We start from the raw sequence: 20419 nt of genomic DNA on the forward strand, positions 1-20419 counted from the left end.
ATTTGATTGGGCGACGTGTTAGTCGACGTCAATGTCAACTGACAACACTGCAAGAATTGGCCGTGGCACTGCAAGAGGAGTGGGTCAGATTGCCCCAAATCCTGATTGGACGGTTGATTAAGAGCATGCCACGATGAATTGCTGAATGTCTGAGGATTGGTGGAGCAATTACTCTTATTAAGACAAAAATCAAAAGTGTTCATTTTCACTTTTGACAGTGTATCTCTTTGCGAGTGAAATGGGGACGTCAGATAAGCCGCCCATATGAACTGTTTATGTTCATGTCTAGGCAATTGGCCTATTATTAACCTACACTGGTTATCTCTAATAAAAACAACAGTGCATTTCCACAGTTTTGTATTGTTTCTGAATATCCCCTACTTTTTTTGAAGAGTATATTTTGGTATCCAATATGTTTGAAAATAATTTTAAGTTTCTGGTGCTTTTTACACAAGTTTGACTTGTCTCCATGTGCTTAATTACCTGTATGCTTACATCATTCAGAGATATTCTAAAAACTGTCTTACCAAACTAATTTTAAGCATCACTTGTACTTTTATTGTCCCAAAAATCATGGATGTACTGGAGAACTCATAGCATCCCTCAGATTTTTTGTGGCCTATGATCGCTCACTTATCTTGTCAGTATTCTCTGTCAAGAAACTCTCTTTTAAAGTTACACCACCCCTCCCTTAAAGCACTATAATGTGCTTCTGGTCACCCTTGATTTGACTATAGTAGGTGAATACTTTTCTGTCATATTGTCAAATCAAGTTGTTCTTGAACCAAAATAAAGTAATAGATCAACACAAAATTTGTTATCCTTTTTTTTGTAATATTTGTAATTTAAGACTTAATAATAACAAATAGTATATACAAAATATATAGTCGTATTAAATAAAAATATTTTACAACACAAATATTATAAAGACAAATAAATATAACATCATATAATAGACTTATATATAATATAGTAATCTGATTCTAACATTCACACATATATATATTTGTACAACATTTGTATAATGGAATTCACAATATTTAGGATGGCTGTATTATGACTTATCGTGGTAAATTAAGATAGGTTGCCAGGCAACGAAACATACACCCACAGCAGCTAAATCGTCCAGGCAGTCAACATGAGTTGTCACATATTTTTACTTCCGTTGGTAATGAAACATTCATAATACACTAAAATCTAACGTTTAGTATACAAAACATTTAATACCATGGATTTAGCTATTCAAGTTACCAAAAATCATTGAGAATCAATATACTTGTTTGTCTCAAGACCTTAAACTCTGTATCAATCTAAAGTCAATCGAAACGATTATATATAGGAGTAAACACAGTGTATAAATATAAAATCAATCAGATGATAACTATGGTCTCTAAAGTATCCACAAGATTTTTCAAAATGATCAAGGGCTATAACTCTGGCAGGAATTATCGGAAATCATTGACAATCAATAGGTTTCGTCGTCTGATGACCTTAAACACTGTGTATAAATGTATAGTCCATCGGATATTAACTTTATCCTCTAGAGCGTCCGCAAGATTTTTCAAAGTGATCAAGGGTCTCTGGTAGTAATTATCGGAAATCATTGAAAATCACTTGGCTTTGTCGTCTCACAACCTTAAACACTATGTATAAATCTGAAGTTAATTGGATATTAACCTTAGCCTCTAAAGAGTCCACAAGATATTTCAAAGTGATCAAGGGCCATAACATTAGCAGTAATTATTGGAAATCATTGAAAATCAATAGGCGTCATCGTCTCATGACCTTACACAAAGTGTATAAATTTGAAGTCAATCGGATATTAACTATATAGCCTCTACAGCGTCGACAAGATTTTTCAAAGTGTTCAAGGGCCATAACTCTGGTATAAATTTCAAGTCAATCAGATATTAACTTTAGCGTCTAGCTAGAGCATCCACAAGATTTTTCAAAGTGATCAAGGGCCATAACCCTGGCAATAATTATCGGAAATCAATAGGGTTCTTCGTCTTATGACCTTAAACACTGTGTATAAATTTAAAGTCAATCTGATATTAACTTTAGCCTCTAGGGTCTCCACAAGAATTTTCAAAGTGATCAAGGGCCATAAGTCTGGCAGTAATTATCGGAAATTGCTGGAAATCAATAGGCTTCTTAGTCTCATGACACGGGTAGAAATTTAAAGCCAATCGGATATTAACTTTAGCCTCTAGAGTGTCCACAAGATTTTATGAATTGATTAAGGGCCACAACTCTGGCAGTAATTATCCAAAATTGTTGAAAATCAATAGGATTCTTCAATTCTTCCTCTCATGACCTTAAACACTGTGTATAAATTTAAAGTCAATCGGATATTAACTTTAGCCTCAAGACGGACGGGGGCGACGACAATTTACGACCACATTTTAATGTGGGCGTATAAAAATGGATTTGAATACATTAAACCAACATTCTACATGTTTTGTATTCTGGCATGATCTACTAATCCAGTGCTGTCTAATTATAATCTCCTGTAGATCACCTAAGGTCTCTTTAAATAGGTCTGTTTAAACCTTTCTTGTCTTCTAGAATTTCAGCAATTTTTATTCTAATAAACATTGTCAGATGATGCAATAAATTTCGACTGATAAACATCAGTAGTGGTAGTACCAGATTATGGAGGGCTGCTGGACTTAAAAAAAAAAAATGAACAAATTAATGCATGTATTTTTCATTTGATTTGAAGCTAGCCATATCCAAGCTTCATGAGCCAGTTTTTCCCTTTCTGATCTATGTTAAGAACCTGGTAGTCAATTAAATGAGAGGTGTCAGTGAATGTCCACAATAATTATTTCTTATTTGTGTTCCTTATACAGGACATAACCTAATTTGTACATTTCGTCAGGAATTTTTGAAAATTTTGGTATTTGAACCACGACTGAAAATGTGCAGGCATATATATATATAGGAGTACTATGACCATTCAATTCAGCCATTCATAGACGTGCATGCTTAGATAGAGGCAATAACACTTTGTGGAATAATCCATTTATAAACATTGCATAATCATTACCTACATGTACTAATTATGGTGTCAAGTTGTGGTGTACTTTATCAATTTATATGGGATGAATGGCTGTATTAAGTACTACCTTGTCATAGTACTGTCTGATTAAATTTTAATGAGTCACAATGGGTACATATATTTAAGTTACACAGAGAAATAATTATTTTATAGCAGATTTATAAGAAAATACATGTAATATATTGTTGTAGATCTGTAATATTGTATGGCTATTATATATGTATATATAATATATCTTTCCTGTTTTATAGAACTTAATTTGGAATCTTGATATCATTAATCTAAGAAAAGTAATTTAATAAAAAAATATATGGAAATTAATAATTACAGAGAAATACTGATTCACAACTGAATGCCAATAGAATTATCCTTTGCTATGATCAGAAAGTTTCTTCTGATAACTAGATTTAATTTGTTTCGATGTTTTCTCTGAGATAGATAGAAACAAATCATATTATTTTAGTACTGTTTGAATATTTGAAAACATCAATACATTGACAAACAATAGGTAGATAGATGGATGGATGTAGATAAATAGATAGAATTAGAATTAAATATGAACACATATTAGGACTATATCAACACTTATACGATTAGTTTATCACAATTATCTATTTTGGCAATACAGTATCCACTCAAACACATCATTGAGTCTCTTGGAAAACATAATTTTAAATATATCGAAGGAATCGTCTTTTGGTATTTGGTCCACAAATGGTTCTTGTTGTCGAGCAAAGTCTTCTAATGTTTTGTGAGGTTCAATTGTTTTGTGTAAACTTTGTAAAGCTTGAACCACTGATCGCTGAAAAATACACATAGTTCGTAACATTTGTTGATGAAAAGTTATGAATTGTTTTCCATTTTCACCACCCTTATACAATAAGTCATAAGCATCTAACAAACCACTTTCATTGTCAATTAACCATAATTTCCGTTTTTGAAGAGATACTCTTAAATTTCGTATATTTTCCTTCAATATGCTTGGATTTTTCTCTCTGTAAGCACCATCCTGCATACTACCAACTCTGAAATAATGATGTTGATAATAAAAATTATAGCCTCCACAAGATTTACAAATGATCAAGGACTATAAATCGGACAGCAGTTATTTGTCAATCATATTATAACTGGAACCCGAAGAGTGTGTGTGAAATAGCTTTATTTTAAGTCCGCTTCCACTGAGGTGATATCGCAGACAATCTGAAGAGAGTCCCCAAGATTTTTCAATTGATCACAGGTCAAAACTACAACAATAATTATCAGAAATGATTGAAAATAGACATCTTTGTCTCATGAATTTAAACACTATGTTTAGACTTGAAAGTCAATCAGTTGATTAGCCTCTAGAGAGCATCTACAAGCAACACCGACAGATTGGGATGATGACAATATACAACCCTAATTTGTCATTTAATTGAATTAAATTTGTCATTTGGATTATTAAATTAATTAAGAAGACATAAAACTAGACATTAATTTTAAATAGTACTTTAAAGAGATGTGTACAAACCTTTAAAGTTTTTGTGCGGATCAGTATGAATACCATAATCTTTGAAAGGGAGGGTGGTATTTCACTATGAAAAGTTTTAACAGACATTATAAATTTGGTAGACAAATCTTATCTGATTCCTCATACTAGAGAATCGGAAGTGAACTGGAATAATTGATTGCAGGTTGGCTTACCTATCATAATTAGCAGTTAAATAATCAAATATTATCATGGTGCCCCATTGAACAAGATCAGATAAAACTGGTGGACTAAGGTGATCATCAGCTAAAGAAACAGCATTAACTAATGAATTACTTTCTAAAGCTTCTAATATCTGCTTAGGCATATGCACATAGGATCTGGAAAGACAATTAAAGATACAGGATATACAACATTTAAGGCTGTACAAGAGGAACGAGTGAATAAATTTGTGAAGTGTCACTGAAAGTGGTGCATTTCCGGTTTCCTCCCACTGCTAAGGACCCCTACGCACAAGCGAATTATTGAAATAAAATTGAACCATATGTTAGTCCCGAAATGACCTAGTTTGTGTCGAGTGGATGTTAAACCCCCCCTCTCTCTCTCTTAATATCATGGATTTAGCTGTTCAAGTTATCAAAATTCATTGAAAATCAATATATTTGTTCGTGTCAATCGGATATTAACTTTAGCCTCTAGAGCATCCACAAGGTTTTTTGAAGTCATCAAGGGCCATAACTCTGGCAGTAGTTATCCGACATCGCTGAAAATCAATAGGCTTCTTCGTCTCATGACCTTAAACACTGTGTATCAATTTAAAGTCAATCGGATATCAACTTTAGCCTCTAGAGTATCCTCAAGATTTTTCAAAGAGATCAAGGGCCATAACTCTGGCAGTAATAATCGGAAATCGCTGAAAATCAATAGGCTTCTTCGTCTCATGACCTTAAACTTTTTATAAATTATCCGATTGACTTTGGCCTCTAGAGCATCCACAAGATTTTTTGAAGTAATCAAGGGCCAGAACTCTGGCAGTAATTATCGGAAATCGCTGAAAATCAATAGGCTCCTTCGTCTCATGACCTTAAACACTGTGTATAAATTTAAAGTCAATCGGATGTTAACTTTAGCCTCTAGAGCGTCCACAAGCAATTGTGGATACCGGACCGACGGACGGGCAGAGCGACGACAAAAAATTAAATTTGCCTGGAATACTGTTGATAGCTCTCAAAGTCTTAATGTTTTAACCTAATAACAACCAATTAAACAGGCTACTACTTTTGACACTAGTGATTAATCCTATTTATCATTGGGGACCATATTTACATGTATGTCATAGATAGGAATCTTTGAAAGATTGATGCCATTGATTGATTTAATGATGTTATCTAATGTTTTTTTATATCTAATGATTTGTCCTTACTTTCTAGTTTCCATATCTGGTATCCATTGTATAAGAGCTACAAATTTTCCTTCTTCCCAGCCAGCTTCATCTAGATTCTGACTAGACCATTGAAGAGTTGAAGAATCTAACTTGGACAACACCACACCAGGTACATTGTCCATTTTTAACAATTTTGATAAATAAAATGATAGAACTTCACCTGAAAGTATAAAATTATAATTTTTATTTTGCCAGGTGTCCGCTATTTCTTCATGTGTTCCAAGGTGTGGTTGAGAACCACTGTGATAACTCAATATCATCCACAGTTTTTGACATTGCAAACACGCCCTATTGCTCAATTTAAATCAACAGTGATGTTGTTATCTTACCATGAAAAGTTGAGCTTCTGATATCCAATATTTAAGATAAAATGAAATTTTAAAATTGGCACACAAATCTTGTGCCAGAATGCTTTCAAGCACCAGTTTTAGGAAGCGACTTGATGAACGAGGCTAAACATGTACCATGTAGGAGAATATTACCAGTGTAGACTAGAATAACCAGATGCCACAGACTACCATTCAATTCAGACACTTCGCATATTTCGCCGAACATAACTGACTAGAAATTACAGTAAAAACAGAAATGATTGAAAGTAAATCAGTTTATATACATTCATATTACATAATTATTTGCGTTGCTATCCCCTTTGCATCCATTTATAGGTACCAAAGAATAGCGATTTAGCTCCTTAAAAGCTAATCATAACATAAATGAATCAGTCTATGACATATTTTTTGTTCAGTGTTCACTTCCTATAAGAATTTTGCAGAATCAAACTTACCAAGCACTAATTTATTGTGAGGGTGCCTGTAGCGTCCACAAAGTGATGTCCCATCACCTAATATTACGTATCTATTTTTGGCACGACCACATTTATTCCATGTCGGTAGTTTCAAGGATTTTATTGGCTGTTGGCGGATGTTTTTGGTCCAATTGGCTAGTTGATCATCATCAAAACCTGGAAATACATGTACAAGATCATGATTATTGTGTTGTGATTTCATTGTAACAACCAAAATCTTCAAACATTTATATGGGTAATGATTTTAAATTAAATGAAAACAAAATGCCATGGCTGCAGTTTACTAGTAATCAGTTATATCGGTAGTCACATAGAAAGGTTGGCAGGCAATGAAACATACTCACCCTCCCAGCATATTTATTCTTTTGTAGGCAATGGGAGGATTCACAAGACACTAATAAAAACTGATCAAGAGTAACACACCTTGAAGTTATCAATAGAAATAATTTAAATTTGGTTCATGTATCTGTTCGAGTTATCGGAAAGTGTTGAAAATCAATAGACTTCTTCGTCTCATGAACATAAGCACTGTATAAATCAAATGATAACTCTGGCCTCTAGTGTGTCATTTTTCAATGTGATCAAGGGCCATAACTCTGGCAGTAATTATTGAAAATCAGTGAAATTAATTATGCTTCTTTGCACTCTGTATAAATTTCATGTCAATCAGATGATAACTTTAGCCTCTTAAGTGGGGCTTATGTCGACCGGTGTTTCAGCAACTGGGAGCAACTGGTGTTTCAGCAACTGGGAGCAACTGGCATTTCAGCAAATGGGAGCAACTGGCTTCAACTAAATGCAACTGTAAATGGTCGACCTGATCGCCTTTTATAACTCAGATTGCCTCATATAACTCAGTTCCGAGTCAACATGAGCATTCAGAATTCAGTTACCCGCAGTTGCTGATATGATCGATATAAGCACACATGTAACTGGTTGAAAGCAGTTGCAAAGGCGACATAAGCCTTGCATTAAGTTATCAACACAATTTTTCAATTCATCAGGGACAATAACTACAACAGTAATTATCAGAAATTGATGAAAATCACTAGAATTTTTTGTCTTGTGTATAAATTCCAAGTTAATTGGATGATAACTTTAGATTCTTGCTTATGAAGCAAAAATGGGTGGACAGACAGTGGGGAAGACAAATAAAGCAATACCCAAGACAATTTATTTATATTTCAGATAAATAATTATAATGTTTGAGTATACACAGCTTACAGATAAAGAAATTAGAGGTAAGTACATGGGTGTTGATCATAAGTTAATCATAACACATAAGTTATGGGGTAGAGGGCACTTACCTACAATTTTTTAGGGCCTTCTGACAGATTATGAATGAAGTAAGGTCCTGCACACACACCACACACACCCAACCAACTATCAACGCTCATGCTTTTAAGCATATATTCTTACAAGTTTTTGAAGTTATTTGTTTACATAAAGCATGATATTTTTCTTAATTATAGTGTATGAGTCATTGTTATTTGATTGTTGTCTTCTTACTGTTCAATTACAGTTTTGAAAAATGACGATACAGATTAATTTAAATTTCACTTTTATCCTGATAATATGTAGGAGAAATGGTTTAAGAAATAAGAAAAAAATATGTTAACCATATTCCTGAAGCAATGGCCCGAGAAATCCCTCTCTGGCCATTGCTGGATTGACTTATGATACTTGAGCTTTTGAGGGAGTGTGTCTATTCTTCCCATTCAAGTACAGCAATATGACAGCCCTTCGTTTAATCTGGGGTCTTCCTTAAAACTTTGGACAGTGATTTAAGGTATTAAAAACGGTGAAAATATTGTTTGTCTCCAATCAGTATTGTTTACATTGTAACAGTTGATAGCCTCGTTTGTCACGCAATTAGTTTTTCTGCAATATTCTGCTATGCACTGGTTAATTATCGTGGGTAAAAATTTCGTAAGTCATGACGTAACATTATGTAAACAATGTGAAGCTCTGTTTAAACCCGAATGACATTGTTACGCAGTTAGGCATTGGTTGTTAATTGGACTCAGTCATAATTTGGAACAGAAATACAACTAAACCAGTTTTACATGTATGACATATAAAATGTTATCTGATGCTATTACATGATCAGTCTCCTACTGAAAATGAAGAATACATGTTCGTAAAAATATTGTTCCCTTGGGTAACAGTTGTTAACCAGGAGTTGTAAAAGGAATAAATTTGAGTACTACATCCCATTTTGAAAGCATATATCCACATTGCTTGGGAGATAGGAGTTGGGTGATCAGGGCAGCCATATGAGACACCTTAATTGTAATTTTATACCCTTTTTCAAATATGTAACCTTGTTAATGTCTCAGACATTTTAGTCAAGAGGTAAAAGAACTACCATGAAACTTCTAGGTGCACATCAGTTATTATTTTGAAGGAAAAAGTTAATTGAAAATTCCAAATATTTTATTCTTGAGCAAAAACTTTGTGAAGTATTCAAAATTCTATGAAAGTTTTAGACATTCTTTTAAAGGTTGAAACTATGAAAACATAAGGGAAATGATATTTTTTGAAAATCGTAAACTGGCCATATTCCAAACTACTTGATGGCAAACATATATGTATTCTGAAGAAAGAGTAAATTTAGGCAGTAGACATATTTTGAGAATTATGTTAAATGCTATCATTAACTTGATATCTGAAGCTGTCATTTTTTTATGAATATGTTAAATCATTCGAAGATAGTTTTGTCTGATCACAGAAAACTATTTCATCTGCTTCTTTAAGTTGGAAGATAAGAAAATGAAATATATTTATATTAACTAATGCACTTAAGTTTTTCTCAACCTCACCAATTAGATAAGGTTAAAGAAACGTTTCTTTTTAAAGCCACATTTTCCTGATAAAAAGATGAAATTCTACAGACAACATGCACCAAAGACGCACATAAAATATATTGTAATGTTAAAAAAAACATATCGCTCTAGTTTGAATACACAATGAAAAGTTTCAAAGCTGAACTTGTCAACAAACGATTCCCATGGTATTTTGTTACCAAAATGTCAGACACTTTGTATGAAATTTCAATCAAGTTACACCATGCATTATTGAGTTTAGTAAGATCCAATACCTATTAAAGTGGTAAAACCTGTCATTTTGAACTCTTAATAAAACCGGAAATTATACTTCAAGACCGAACATGTTGATATTAATTGTTAGTGGACATGAGGGTCATCATATATGAAAAGGTCAAGGGTCATTACAAGGTTAGGTCACCAGATAGAAGTTGAAAAGTCAAAGAAAATTCAATGTAAAACCGGAAGTAAACAAAATCAAAACTAAAAAATCGGCTCCCTAAGAATTGTGGCCATTTGGAGTAGATTCAAAAAAAAAAATAATCAGAATCAAAATAGCGGCTGAATATTGATTTGAAGATTTTTTATAAAAGCCAATATGTGGGTAAATGGTTGAAAATGTTATCAAACAAGGTCTCTGAAAATGAAAGATAATATCTGGGGCTGACACCACCATCTATTTTTAAAAAGCAAGAAAAGTATTCATGTTCAGGAAAAATCGGAAGGCCTTGGTAATTTCTGGAAGTTTCCGGATGCGGTCACAAAAGTTTTAAATATGCCATGTTGAAGGCATCGATGTGTTCCTCATTCTTACCGAGTTTCAACTTGATAACTCAAATAATGACGGAGATACGCCATCTTGAATGTCAAAAAATGATGAAGAAAACTTTTGCAAATCCTTGATGCTTATATTAATCGAGAGAACTTCCGAATTTCGAAAACCCTTCAGTCTGTGCCAATATGGAATTCGTCCAAAGAATCCAACAATATACTACCACATTTCCATGTGGGCGTATAAAAATGAAACCTGAAGAAGATCTGTTGAGAAGTAACAGAGATAAGGGCAATCTGAGATTATTTTTTGTCCCATCTGTAAAACATTTGTGTTCATCAAAAATGACACAATTTATATTTAATAAATAGATCCACGGAGGCCAACCAAATCTACGTTGGCAGAATGTTTGCACCATGTACAGTTTTGGCTGAACAAACTAACTAAATTCCCCCCCCCCCCCCAAAAAAAACACTTCGAGAAACAAACAACACTATGAAAGAATCTTTGCAACTCATGGCATAGGTAACATCTCCACCATCCATTTCAGTTTTACTTGGGATAATTTTATCATCAAGGAAATGTTAAAATTGTAAATTTGAACTTTTGTTCACACAGGGATGCATGGGGGAGAGGAGGGGGGGGGGGGCTCTACAGCTTTGTAAAAGGAAAACAAAACTCTCATTAGTTATTATCGCGCTTTGAGCATAAACTTAGTTTGTGGATATAGCGCATTATAAATATGCATATTATCAAACCTTGTAAACATTGGATATTTTTGAAATTTTAGTAGTTTAAGCTTGGTAAAAGGTAAGTTCTTATTACTGATTTTTTTTTTTAAATTGCCAATAATAAATGTTGAAAGTCATGTACCTTGATTTATTAATCCATGTTAAAATTTCAAGATAGCGAGATAAATATGACAAATATTCTTGTTATTTTAAGCCCAAAACATATCATGTATATACCTTCATCTAATTTGTTTCCTTATCTTCCCTTAATATTTTATTTCAATTTGATTGCTGATCAGATTAAATTAATAGGGCAATGAGATTTTATTTACAACAAATATAACGACCCCTGATATTAAAATTGTTCTGTCAAGATCTTTATGATATATTAGTCACTCCTGGATGATCACTTTTGAAGAAACCTGAACTAAAATAGAACAGATGGAAACATTTGTGCCTATTTGTGAGAGATAAAGATTTCTTCATTATTTTCGTTACCTAGAGTCAGTTTTTTTATGGTTTCAAACCGGAAGTTGCTAGATATATTTGAAATATTTTTGAAATTGATATGATAGATGTAATTTCCTTTCGCACATGCATAGCAGGAAATGAAGTGCATTTAAGAATGAAAACTGGTCTACCAACCTTTTAATATTTTTTAAATTATGCCTTTTAAATCCTCAATATGCCAGGATAAAAGTTAAGTATACAGCTTGAGAACACACACAATTAAGTACTATAATGTCACATTTTATCAGTGTAGGGAATTTTACAATCATGTAGTACAGTTCATATATAAGGAAAGTGTGAAAAAGATGGGTTGAGTGGTTGAAGATGTTATGTAATTGGAATCAGGTCAGATTTTAATTGGTGAATCATATCCACACAACTACAAATTGAACAAAGTTTTCTTTGAAACTCATATTTGGGGTGGTTAAAGGAAGTGATGAATTCACCTTCCGCACCAGTATATCAAAGGTTAAAACTCTTCATTAATGTGTCAGAAAATGTGTGCTAATGGTCATTTAAAACCCGGGTAAATAAAACAGAAACCAAGGTCTGTAAATGAAAAGAAAACAGGAGTTAACCATCTATTAATGGCAAGTGTCGTTTGCTATTAACTTTATTTTGATTGATGGATTTTAGTTTTTTGGGGGTACAATCAGTGAAAACATTACAAATTGTTATAAATATTCAAGCCTAAATAAAATCCAAAATTATTTATGTTTACTCAACTGCAATCTTAAATTTCTAACTAAAAATCTGGAAAATTTAAAACTATGATATATATTTATGTCCCTTTCTATGCTTCAAGAAACTTATTTGCCCCATCATTGCCATAACGTGCCATGGGTTAGACATCATGCAGTGATTTAGACAGCCATGGTACAACTTGGAAAAATCACAAATAATTTTTTAAATGTGGCACTCTAATTTTAATAGACTCAAATTTGAGATCCAGCGCTGTTTGTGGTCTAATTGATTTGCAGAAGCATTTTAACAATGTGTCAGGTTTACACCCAAAATAAATCTTGATTTTGGGGATGCTGATACAGAACACCAACTGACAGAGACAGATTTGTCCAATCCAATGAAAAAGACAAATTCCTACATCAGTGTGAGACTATTTCATATTCAAGAACTCATCAAATTCCAATTTAACTGATAAGTCTTATATATGTGTAGAGTTTACCATTAAAGTCACCTGTTATAGTAGAGATAAAACACAATATATTTATAGCACTGTAATTAACGATATATATCCCTTTCTTACCGCTTAATGTTACTGGTAAAAATATTACTTTGTGCATTTCTTACAGTTTCTAGAAGGTTTTTTTTTATAGATTAGCAGCCATTTGTTTGTATGATGATGGTAAACAAAAATATAGACGATGATGAATAATTATTGAGTAGGCTTTCATGACATTTTAACATTTATAAATATAAAATAAACTGATCTTCACAGAATTCTAAATTTTAAAATGTGTTTTTTGAAATTTTATAATTCATATAAGGGAAGTTCTGATTAAGGGAATACTGCAGTCTTTGAAAAAGTGCAGTTGTTTTCCCAGATTTTAGAGTAAATTGTCAGTAACCCGAAACTATAAAAGTTACAGCAAGTAACTGTAATTATAAGCCAAATGTACATATAGCATAATGCTGTACATATCAGAACAATAAAATAGACCAATCCCTGAGAGCATAAACCAATGATCGACTCATAATAATAACATCTAACTATCAGGAGTTCCCAATTCTGATATTTCAACAGCAGTGCATAATTAAAATAAACATTTTATTCTAACTACACATAAAATATACATCTGATACATACTATATATGAATATTATATGATTTATGGTGAAACCAATAATTCATGTTTTATAGATGATATACAACCTAGCATTATAATAATTTATACTTTCCACCAACCTACGTATACCTACCAGGTATGACAAAGTGATATTTTTTGCCTAAGTGTATCTGATTACCTTTGTGTATATAATAATAGTTAAATGTGGCATATTTCTGAAAATAATGGATGCTGGCAAATTGTTTTGTAGTAAAAAAACATTATTGCCATTGTATCATTTGTTTATGAAAGATAGGTAGTATTTAGGGAATTTTGTACATATTTCCCTCTTATCTATTCACAGTATAACTATGAGAAATAATGATCATCTCAAGTCTTGCATTTTATCTGTATACTTATCTTCTTAATTTAGATATAAATGTCATGACCTAGAGGGGTGCAAAAACTGCAAATCAATCTTTCATTAGGATCCAATTTTCACTGTGAATTATATTTCCGAAAATAAATTAAAGATTGAAATGAAATTTGTAAGATATTACATATGTTACAATGGCATCTGCATACTCTCCTGTCATTTTTAGCTTTCTTCACATTTCCTATGGGTAATTAGCCAATTATAAAGGTGTTAAAATGTTTGCTGGCAAAGTTCTATCTTGGAAGAAAAGCATTGAATATTTGTCATAATTTATTCATTTATGGTACCTGTTTATCTTAATGTCTTGATTATTTGCTTAATCATCAGTAATAGTCACAAATATTTGGGTAAAATTAAATATTTATTTTGTTGATCAAATTCTTCCAATAAGCAATTGTTTAGACTGACGTGTGAGGTGGAGGAGGTGGGAACAATGACAAATTTCATATTGGGTGAAATTCATTTTCTGCAAAAAATATGCCAAAAGACGTGTATGATATAATCAAATTAGGTGTTAATGATTGTTTATGTAAAATATGCCAGGAAGTAGAGGATGAAATTTATTTTCTAATGTTGTGCAAAATGCATGCATAAAGGAGAAAATAACTTTTTAGTCAAGAACCTTTTATATCAAGAACCGAAAGATGGGCTTCTGATATCCAATATTTAAGACAAAATAAACATTTTACTGTTGATACACGAATCGTGTACCATATTGCATTTCAGCTCCATTTGTAACAAGGGACTCAAAGAACGAGGCCAGACATATTCCACAAGTCGTGTCAAACGGTTACGCCATATTCTTATCTGGAGAGCATGCGCAATATATACTATCGGTGTAGACTGGAATAACTAGACTCTAGAGATTGTCATTCGATTGAGACTTCTGGCATATTTTGCCGAACATAAATGATTTGGAATTAAAGTAAAAACGGAAATGATTGAGTGTAAATCAGTTTATATACATTCATATTACATTATTATAGCATTGCAACCCATTTGTGTCAATTTCGAGGTCCCAAATATTAGCAATTTGGCTCCTTTAATATGAAATTCTGCCAATTACATATTACATGTAACACTGTATGTGCTTAATTACAATGCAAGTCAAAAATATGCGAGGAAAGATTAATTGAATATGAAATAAAGAAATTCATGTAATATGATTATTGCATATAAAAGTACAATTTTTTTTCTTAAAGACATAAACATTCATTATCATTATTGTGTCATTACTTTTTTGTTGAAATGTCATTCCATAAATTGAACAGTAATATGGCATAATTATGTTATAAAGGTATATTATCATAAATGAATTATTTATATACATACATATGTATTTATGTAAAAGAAGGTAATAATCATTAATATAATTATAAGAGTTAGATTGTTTGAATGCTATATAAATTACAAGTATGTCAACTAAATGTAAATATTAGTCCAGAAACACTTGGGCTGTGAAGTCAGTGTAGGATCAATTGTAATAATCTATAGAAACCATACCCATTTAGGTGAATAATTTTGGGCAAATAAGTGAGCTGTTGTGGGGGATCATTGTAAATCATAAATTTTATGATTGACTAAATAACTTTGGGCAAAGAAGTGGGCTGTAAAGTTTCTGTTGAATAATTAATAATTAACCCATGTGAATTCAAATTAAAGACCAAGCCCAATTAAGTGAATAACTTTAGTGTTTATTATCTTTATTAAAAGGATATTTGAGTAAAGATCACACCCACATGGGCAGATAAATTTGGGGAATTTGGTTTTAAAAGAGTATTTTTGTTACTTCCAATTTTTGTCTTACTTCCCAGATTCGAAGTCATTTCACATGTCTACATGCCTGCATAATTTATGGTGGTAAGTGATGGTAATAATTATCAAGACATTTATACAATTCCAGAATGGAATTCCTTAAATGGAATATGTAACCCTGTTAAGCAAAATCCAAGTGGCTTAATATTTTGAGCAGAAAGTTTCAGACAAACTATTTGGGTTATTACTTCACATTTTGGAATTCAATTTGTATAAATAAACCGACTGTTATGGATAGATACCCAGTGAAATCCAAGACAGCTATTTTAAATGTGCAAAAATATAATCCAAACCTACGAGATCATGATTTACAAAGTAACAAAATAATAAATTCAATACTGATCACCAAATTTCTGTGCCAAAGGAAATCCTGTACTATAAATAGTAACTTAAACTAAAATATATTTTAAACAAATCATAGAAGGAAAGGTCTCTGTGACATTTTGAGTATCAGATGAATTCCACAGATAACATAGTTTTTGAATTATTACAAGACAGATTTATGGTACAGTAATCAAGAAGGCTTTTTTATGATAAAAACTATTTATCATATAAATAAGCCTGGAGTATGAAAATCATATTAAATCTGATGCTGAGCACCCTGCTATGGTAATTCAATAAACTAGTAACAATTTGTTATCCATAATCAGACAGTTAATCTATGTCTGATTGAATTGTAGGCTTTTCTGCACCTAACGTAAGATTTACGAAGACCAGGTAATGAGTTTCCCACCTCTGGCTGATTAGCAAGGTATTACTTCTAAATCCAACACTGTTTTATGTACATTAACATGTTAAATCAACTGTTTGACTTTGATGAAGGACCATAACTCTGGCAGTAATTATCGGAAATCGTTGAAAATCAATAGGCTTCTTCGTCTCAGGAACTTAAACACCGTGAATAACTTTAAAGTGAATCTGATATTAACTTTAGCCTCTAGAGCATCTACAAGATATTTCAGAGTGATCAGGGGCCATAACAGTAATTAACAGTACCGTTGAAAATCAATAGGCTTCTTCGTTTCATGACCATAAACACTGTGTATAAATAAAATAAAACCAAGTACGAACAATCCAAACCATTAGACAAAATGGACTGTTCACCGTGTACAAAATACACGACAAACAGTGGTAACAGGTGTCCGGAAGAGTAAGCTTACCCTGCCTTGCGCCACACCCACCATAGCTGCATCCAAACTATTAGACAAAATCTCGATAAAATAGTGTGATTGGCCAATGGACTATCGGTATACAAAATGTATGAATTTATTAAGTCAATCAGATATTAACTTTAGCCTGTAGAGCATCTACAAGATATTTCAAAGTAATCAAGAACCCTAACTCTGGCGGTAATTATCGGAAATCATTGAAAATCACCAGGCTTCTTTGTCTCATGACCTGAAACACTACGTATAAATTTTTAGTCAATCAGATATTAACTTTAGTCTCTAGAACGTCCACAAGATATTTCAAAGTGATCAAGGGCCAAAACTCTGGCAGTAATTATCGGAAATTGTTGAAAATCAACAGGCTTCTTTGTCTCATGACCTTAAACACTGTGTATAAACTGATCTTGGTGATCAGTAATTGGTAGGATAGAGATTAGTCAACAAATGACTTCCACTCCATGTAGTATTTCAAAACAAAAAGTTTATCAAGGAAGATTATGCTACATCACAAATCGAAATAACAATTCAATACTTTATTTTGACTTTAATCAAAGACGATCAGGTCATATAAATTTTTGTTTTGTTTCAATCACTGATACTACTTATTTTCTGGCATTTTAATGCTTAGCCGGTCAGAACTGGTAAAAATGATTAGATAAAGAGCCCTGGTTTTCTTTTTTGTTTAGAAGAGTATTTGATATTCATAAAGATAGGTTGCCAGGCAACAAAACATACGCCCACAGCAGCTAAATCGTCCGAGCAGTCGACAAGGGTTGTCGCATATTTATTCTTTTGTAGGTAATTAGGGGAATTTAATAGACAATTTCATACAGATGACATTATAATTTTCGTCGTTTGATATTTATTCTTTTGTAGCTAATTAGGGGAATTTAATAGACAATTTCATACAGATGACATTATAATTTTCGTCGTTTGAGGGTTCACAAGGTTCTAAAAACTAAAACAAGGGCCGTAACTCTGGAAGTAATCTACTGAAATTGTTGAAATTCAATAGGCTTCTTTGTTTTACTAATTCAAAAAATGCATATAAATTTCATACAGATCGGATGATAACTTTTGTCGTTCGGACGTTCCCAAGGAACAACAAAGTGAAACAACGGCCATAACTCACGGCGTAATAAACGGAAATTGCTGAAATTCAATAGGCTTCTTTGTTTCACTAATTTAAATGATGCATATCAATTTCAAACAGATCTGATGATAACTGTTGTCATTAGAGCGTTCACAAGATTCAACAAAGTGAAACAAGGGCCATAACTCTAGATGTAATAAACGGAAATTGCTGAAATTCAATAGGCTTCTTTGTTTCACTAATTTAAATGATGCATATAAATTTCATACAGATCGGATGATAACTTTTGTCGTTTGAACGTTCACAAGGTACAACAAAGTGAAACAAGGGCCATAACTCACAGCGATAATTAACGGAAATTGCTGAAATTCAATAGGCTTCTTCGTTTCACTAATTCAAATGATGCATATCAATTTCAAACAGATCGAATGATAACTGTTGTCATTAGAGCGTTCACAAGATTCAACAAAGTGAAATAAGGGCCATAACTCTAGATGTAATCAACGGAAATTGACGAAATTCAATAGGCTTTTTTGTTTTAGTAATTGGAATGATGCATATAAATTTCATACAGATCGGATAATAACTTTTGTTGTTAGATCATTCACAAGGTACAACAAAGTGTAAACAAGGGCCATAACTCACAGCGTAATTAACGGAAATTGCTGAAATTCAATAGGCTTCTTCGTTTCACAAATTTAAATGATGCATATCAATTTCAAACAGATCTAATGATAAATGTTGTCATTAGAGCGTTCACAAGATTCAACAAAGTGAAACAAGGGCCATAACTCTAGATGTAATAAACGGAAATTGCTGAAATTCAATAGGCTTCTTTGTTTCACTAATTTAAATGATGCATATAAATTTCAAACAGATCGGATGATAACTGTTGTCATTAGAGCGTTCACAAGATTCAACAAAGTGAAACAAGGGCCATAACTCTAGATGTAATTAACGGAAATTGCTGAAATTCAATAGGCTTCTTTGTTTTGCTAATTTAAATGATGCATATAAATTTCATACAGATCGGTTGATAACTTTTGTTGTTAGAGCGTTCACAAGGTGCAACAAAGTGAAACAAGGGCCATAACTCCAGAAGAAATTAACGGAAGTTATTGAAATTAAATAGGCTTCTTCATCTCACTAATGGAAACAACATGTATCAATTTCAAAACAATCAGATGATAAATGTAGTCTGTAGAGTGTTCACAAGAAATTGTGGACGACCGACGGACCGACAGACGGACGGAAATGTGGTCGTATAATAACTACATTATTATCTTACTTGAATCTAACTGGGGATTTGACTAGAGTTGTGCTGATAACAATATCACAAGCTAGTTAAAAGCCAGTCATTAAATACTTTCGAGAATTTTTTTTATACCTTCTCAAGTTAGCGATTTGATTTGATGGAAGGTGGTGTTCCCTATTCATGATCAAAACACTATAGGTTTCAAAGTGAGAAAAAAACTTAGATATCCCTGATAAGAATATTTTAAACAAACAAGCCGGGTATAGCGTGTATGTGAAAGAATACATCATCCTCACATACTTGATATTTGATACCCCAAAAGCACTTTTAAAAAATTAGAACTTGTCACAGGTTTGAAATGAACATAAACAATAATACTCAAACATGTATATAATATATATCCCCAAGATAAAAGGCATGAAATAGTAGCCAAATTTTACTGACTGGCAGAAATGTTGAACTGGGTAAACTTAACTTGCAACTGCATAAATCTTAATGGGATCTTAAATTTAAGAAACCAACGCTAAATCATCTTACGTTTTTCAGTTTTAGGTTTCTACTCAGGAAATTCCACAGACAGATTTCACTGAGTATATTTCGTGTTTGTTAGTAGACAAGTTTTCTTTGTTTCTGAAAGGCGAAATCTTAAAAATGGCAGAAATCTTCAAAATACAGCACTACCATACTATGATGTTGAGCTAATGATAAGTCCATAATATTATTACATTTTGTAAAAACAACTTCAAGTACCATGTATCTAGTTTCAGTAATATTTAGTCCAAACCCATTAAACTGTTTGTAATGTAGAATATAGAGTTTCCTTCTTAATGGAAACATGTTCAAACTATTTAGGATATGAGGAATAATGAGTTTTGTACAAAATACTTTCAGATTCAATTACATTTAGTTGTGGATTGTAAATATTTTATCTACCAGTATGTCTACTTTCATCCATGGTACCTGTATAAAAATCAATTCTATTTTGAAATAATGTGTTACATTTGGCTTTAGGATATTTTATGGTACATGCAGCCTTGTTATTCATTTAGGTGGAATTGAATGCTAAGAATTAAATTCAAGGAACCTAAATTTCTTATAAAATATAATAATTTCCATGTTTTATTCAATATTCACAACTTGTGAAATCTTCCATTACACATTACATGACTTTTTGTTTAAAATGTGTAATAATTAATCCTTTAGTAACATTTAACGATTGGAAACGACTAAACATTGTGCTTGTGTATAA

The 20419-nt window shown here is 32.3% G+C and overlaps 1 protein-coding gene across 3 annotated transcripts in view; it reads right to left on the reverse strand.

The window, feature by feature from the left end:
* Positions 1–807: 807 nt before the first annotated feature.
* The window catches only part of LOC126825721 (four-jointed box protein 1), a 51461-nt gene continuing 31849 nt past the window's right edge, over positions 808–20419 (reverse strand). For all 3 annotated transcript variants that reach the window (XM_050555491.2, XM_050555493.2, XM_050555492.2), the window contains exons 3-6: positions 6761–6937; positions 5956–6136; positions 4748–4912; positions 808–4089 (exon numbers count right to left, since the gene is read on the reverse strand). In XM_050555491.2, the coding sequence (XP_050411448.1) occupies positions 3672–4089; positions 4748–4912; positions 5956–6136; positions 6761–6937 (941 nt within the window). In that variant the 3' untranslated portion in view covers positions 808–3671. The remainder of the gene's footprint in view (positions 4090–4747; positions 4913–5955; positions 6137–6760; positions 6938–20419) is intronic.

The sequence above is a fragment of the Patella vulgata genome, chromosome 6, assembly GCF_932274485.2.
Source record: "Patella vulgata chromosome 6, xgPatVulg1.2, whole genome shotgun sequence".
NCBI lineage: Eukaryota > Metazoa > Mollusca > Gastropoda > Patellidae > Patella > Patella vulgata.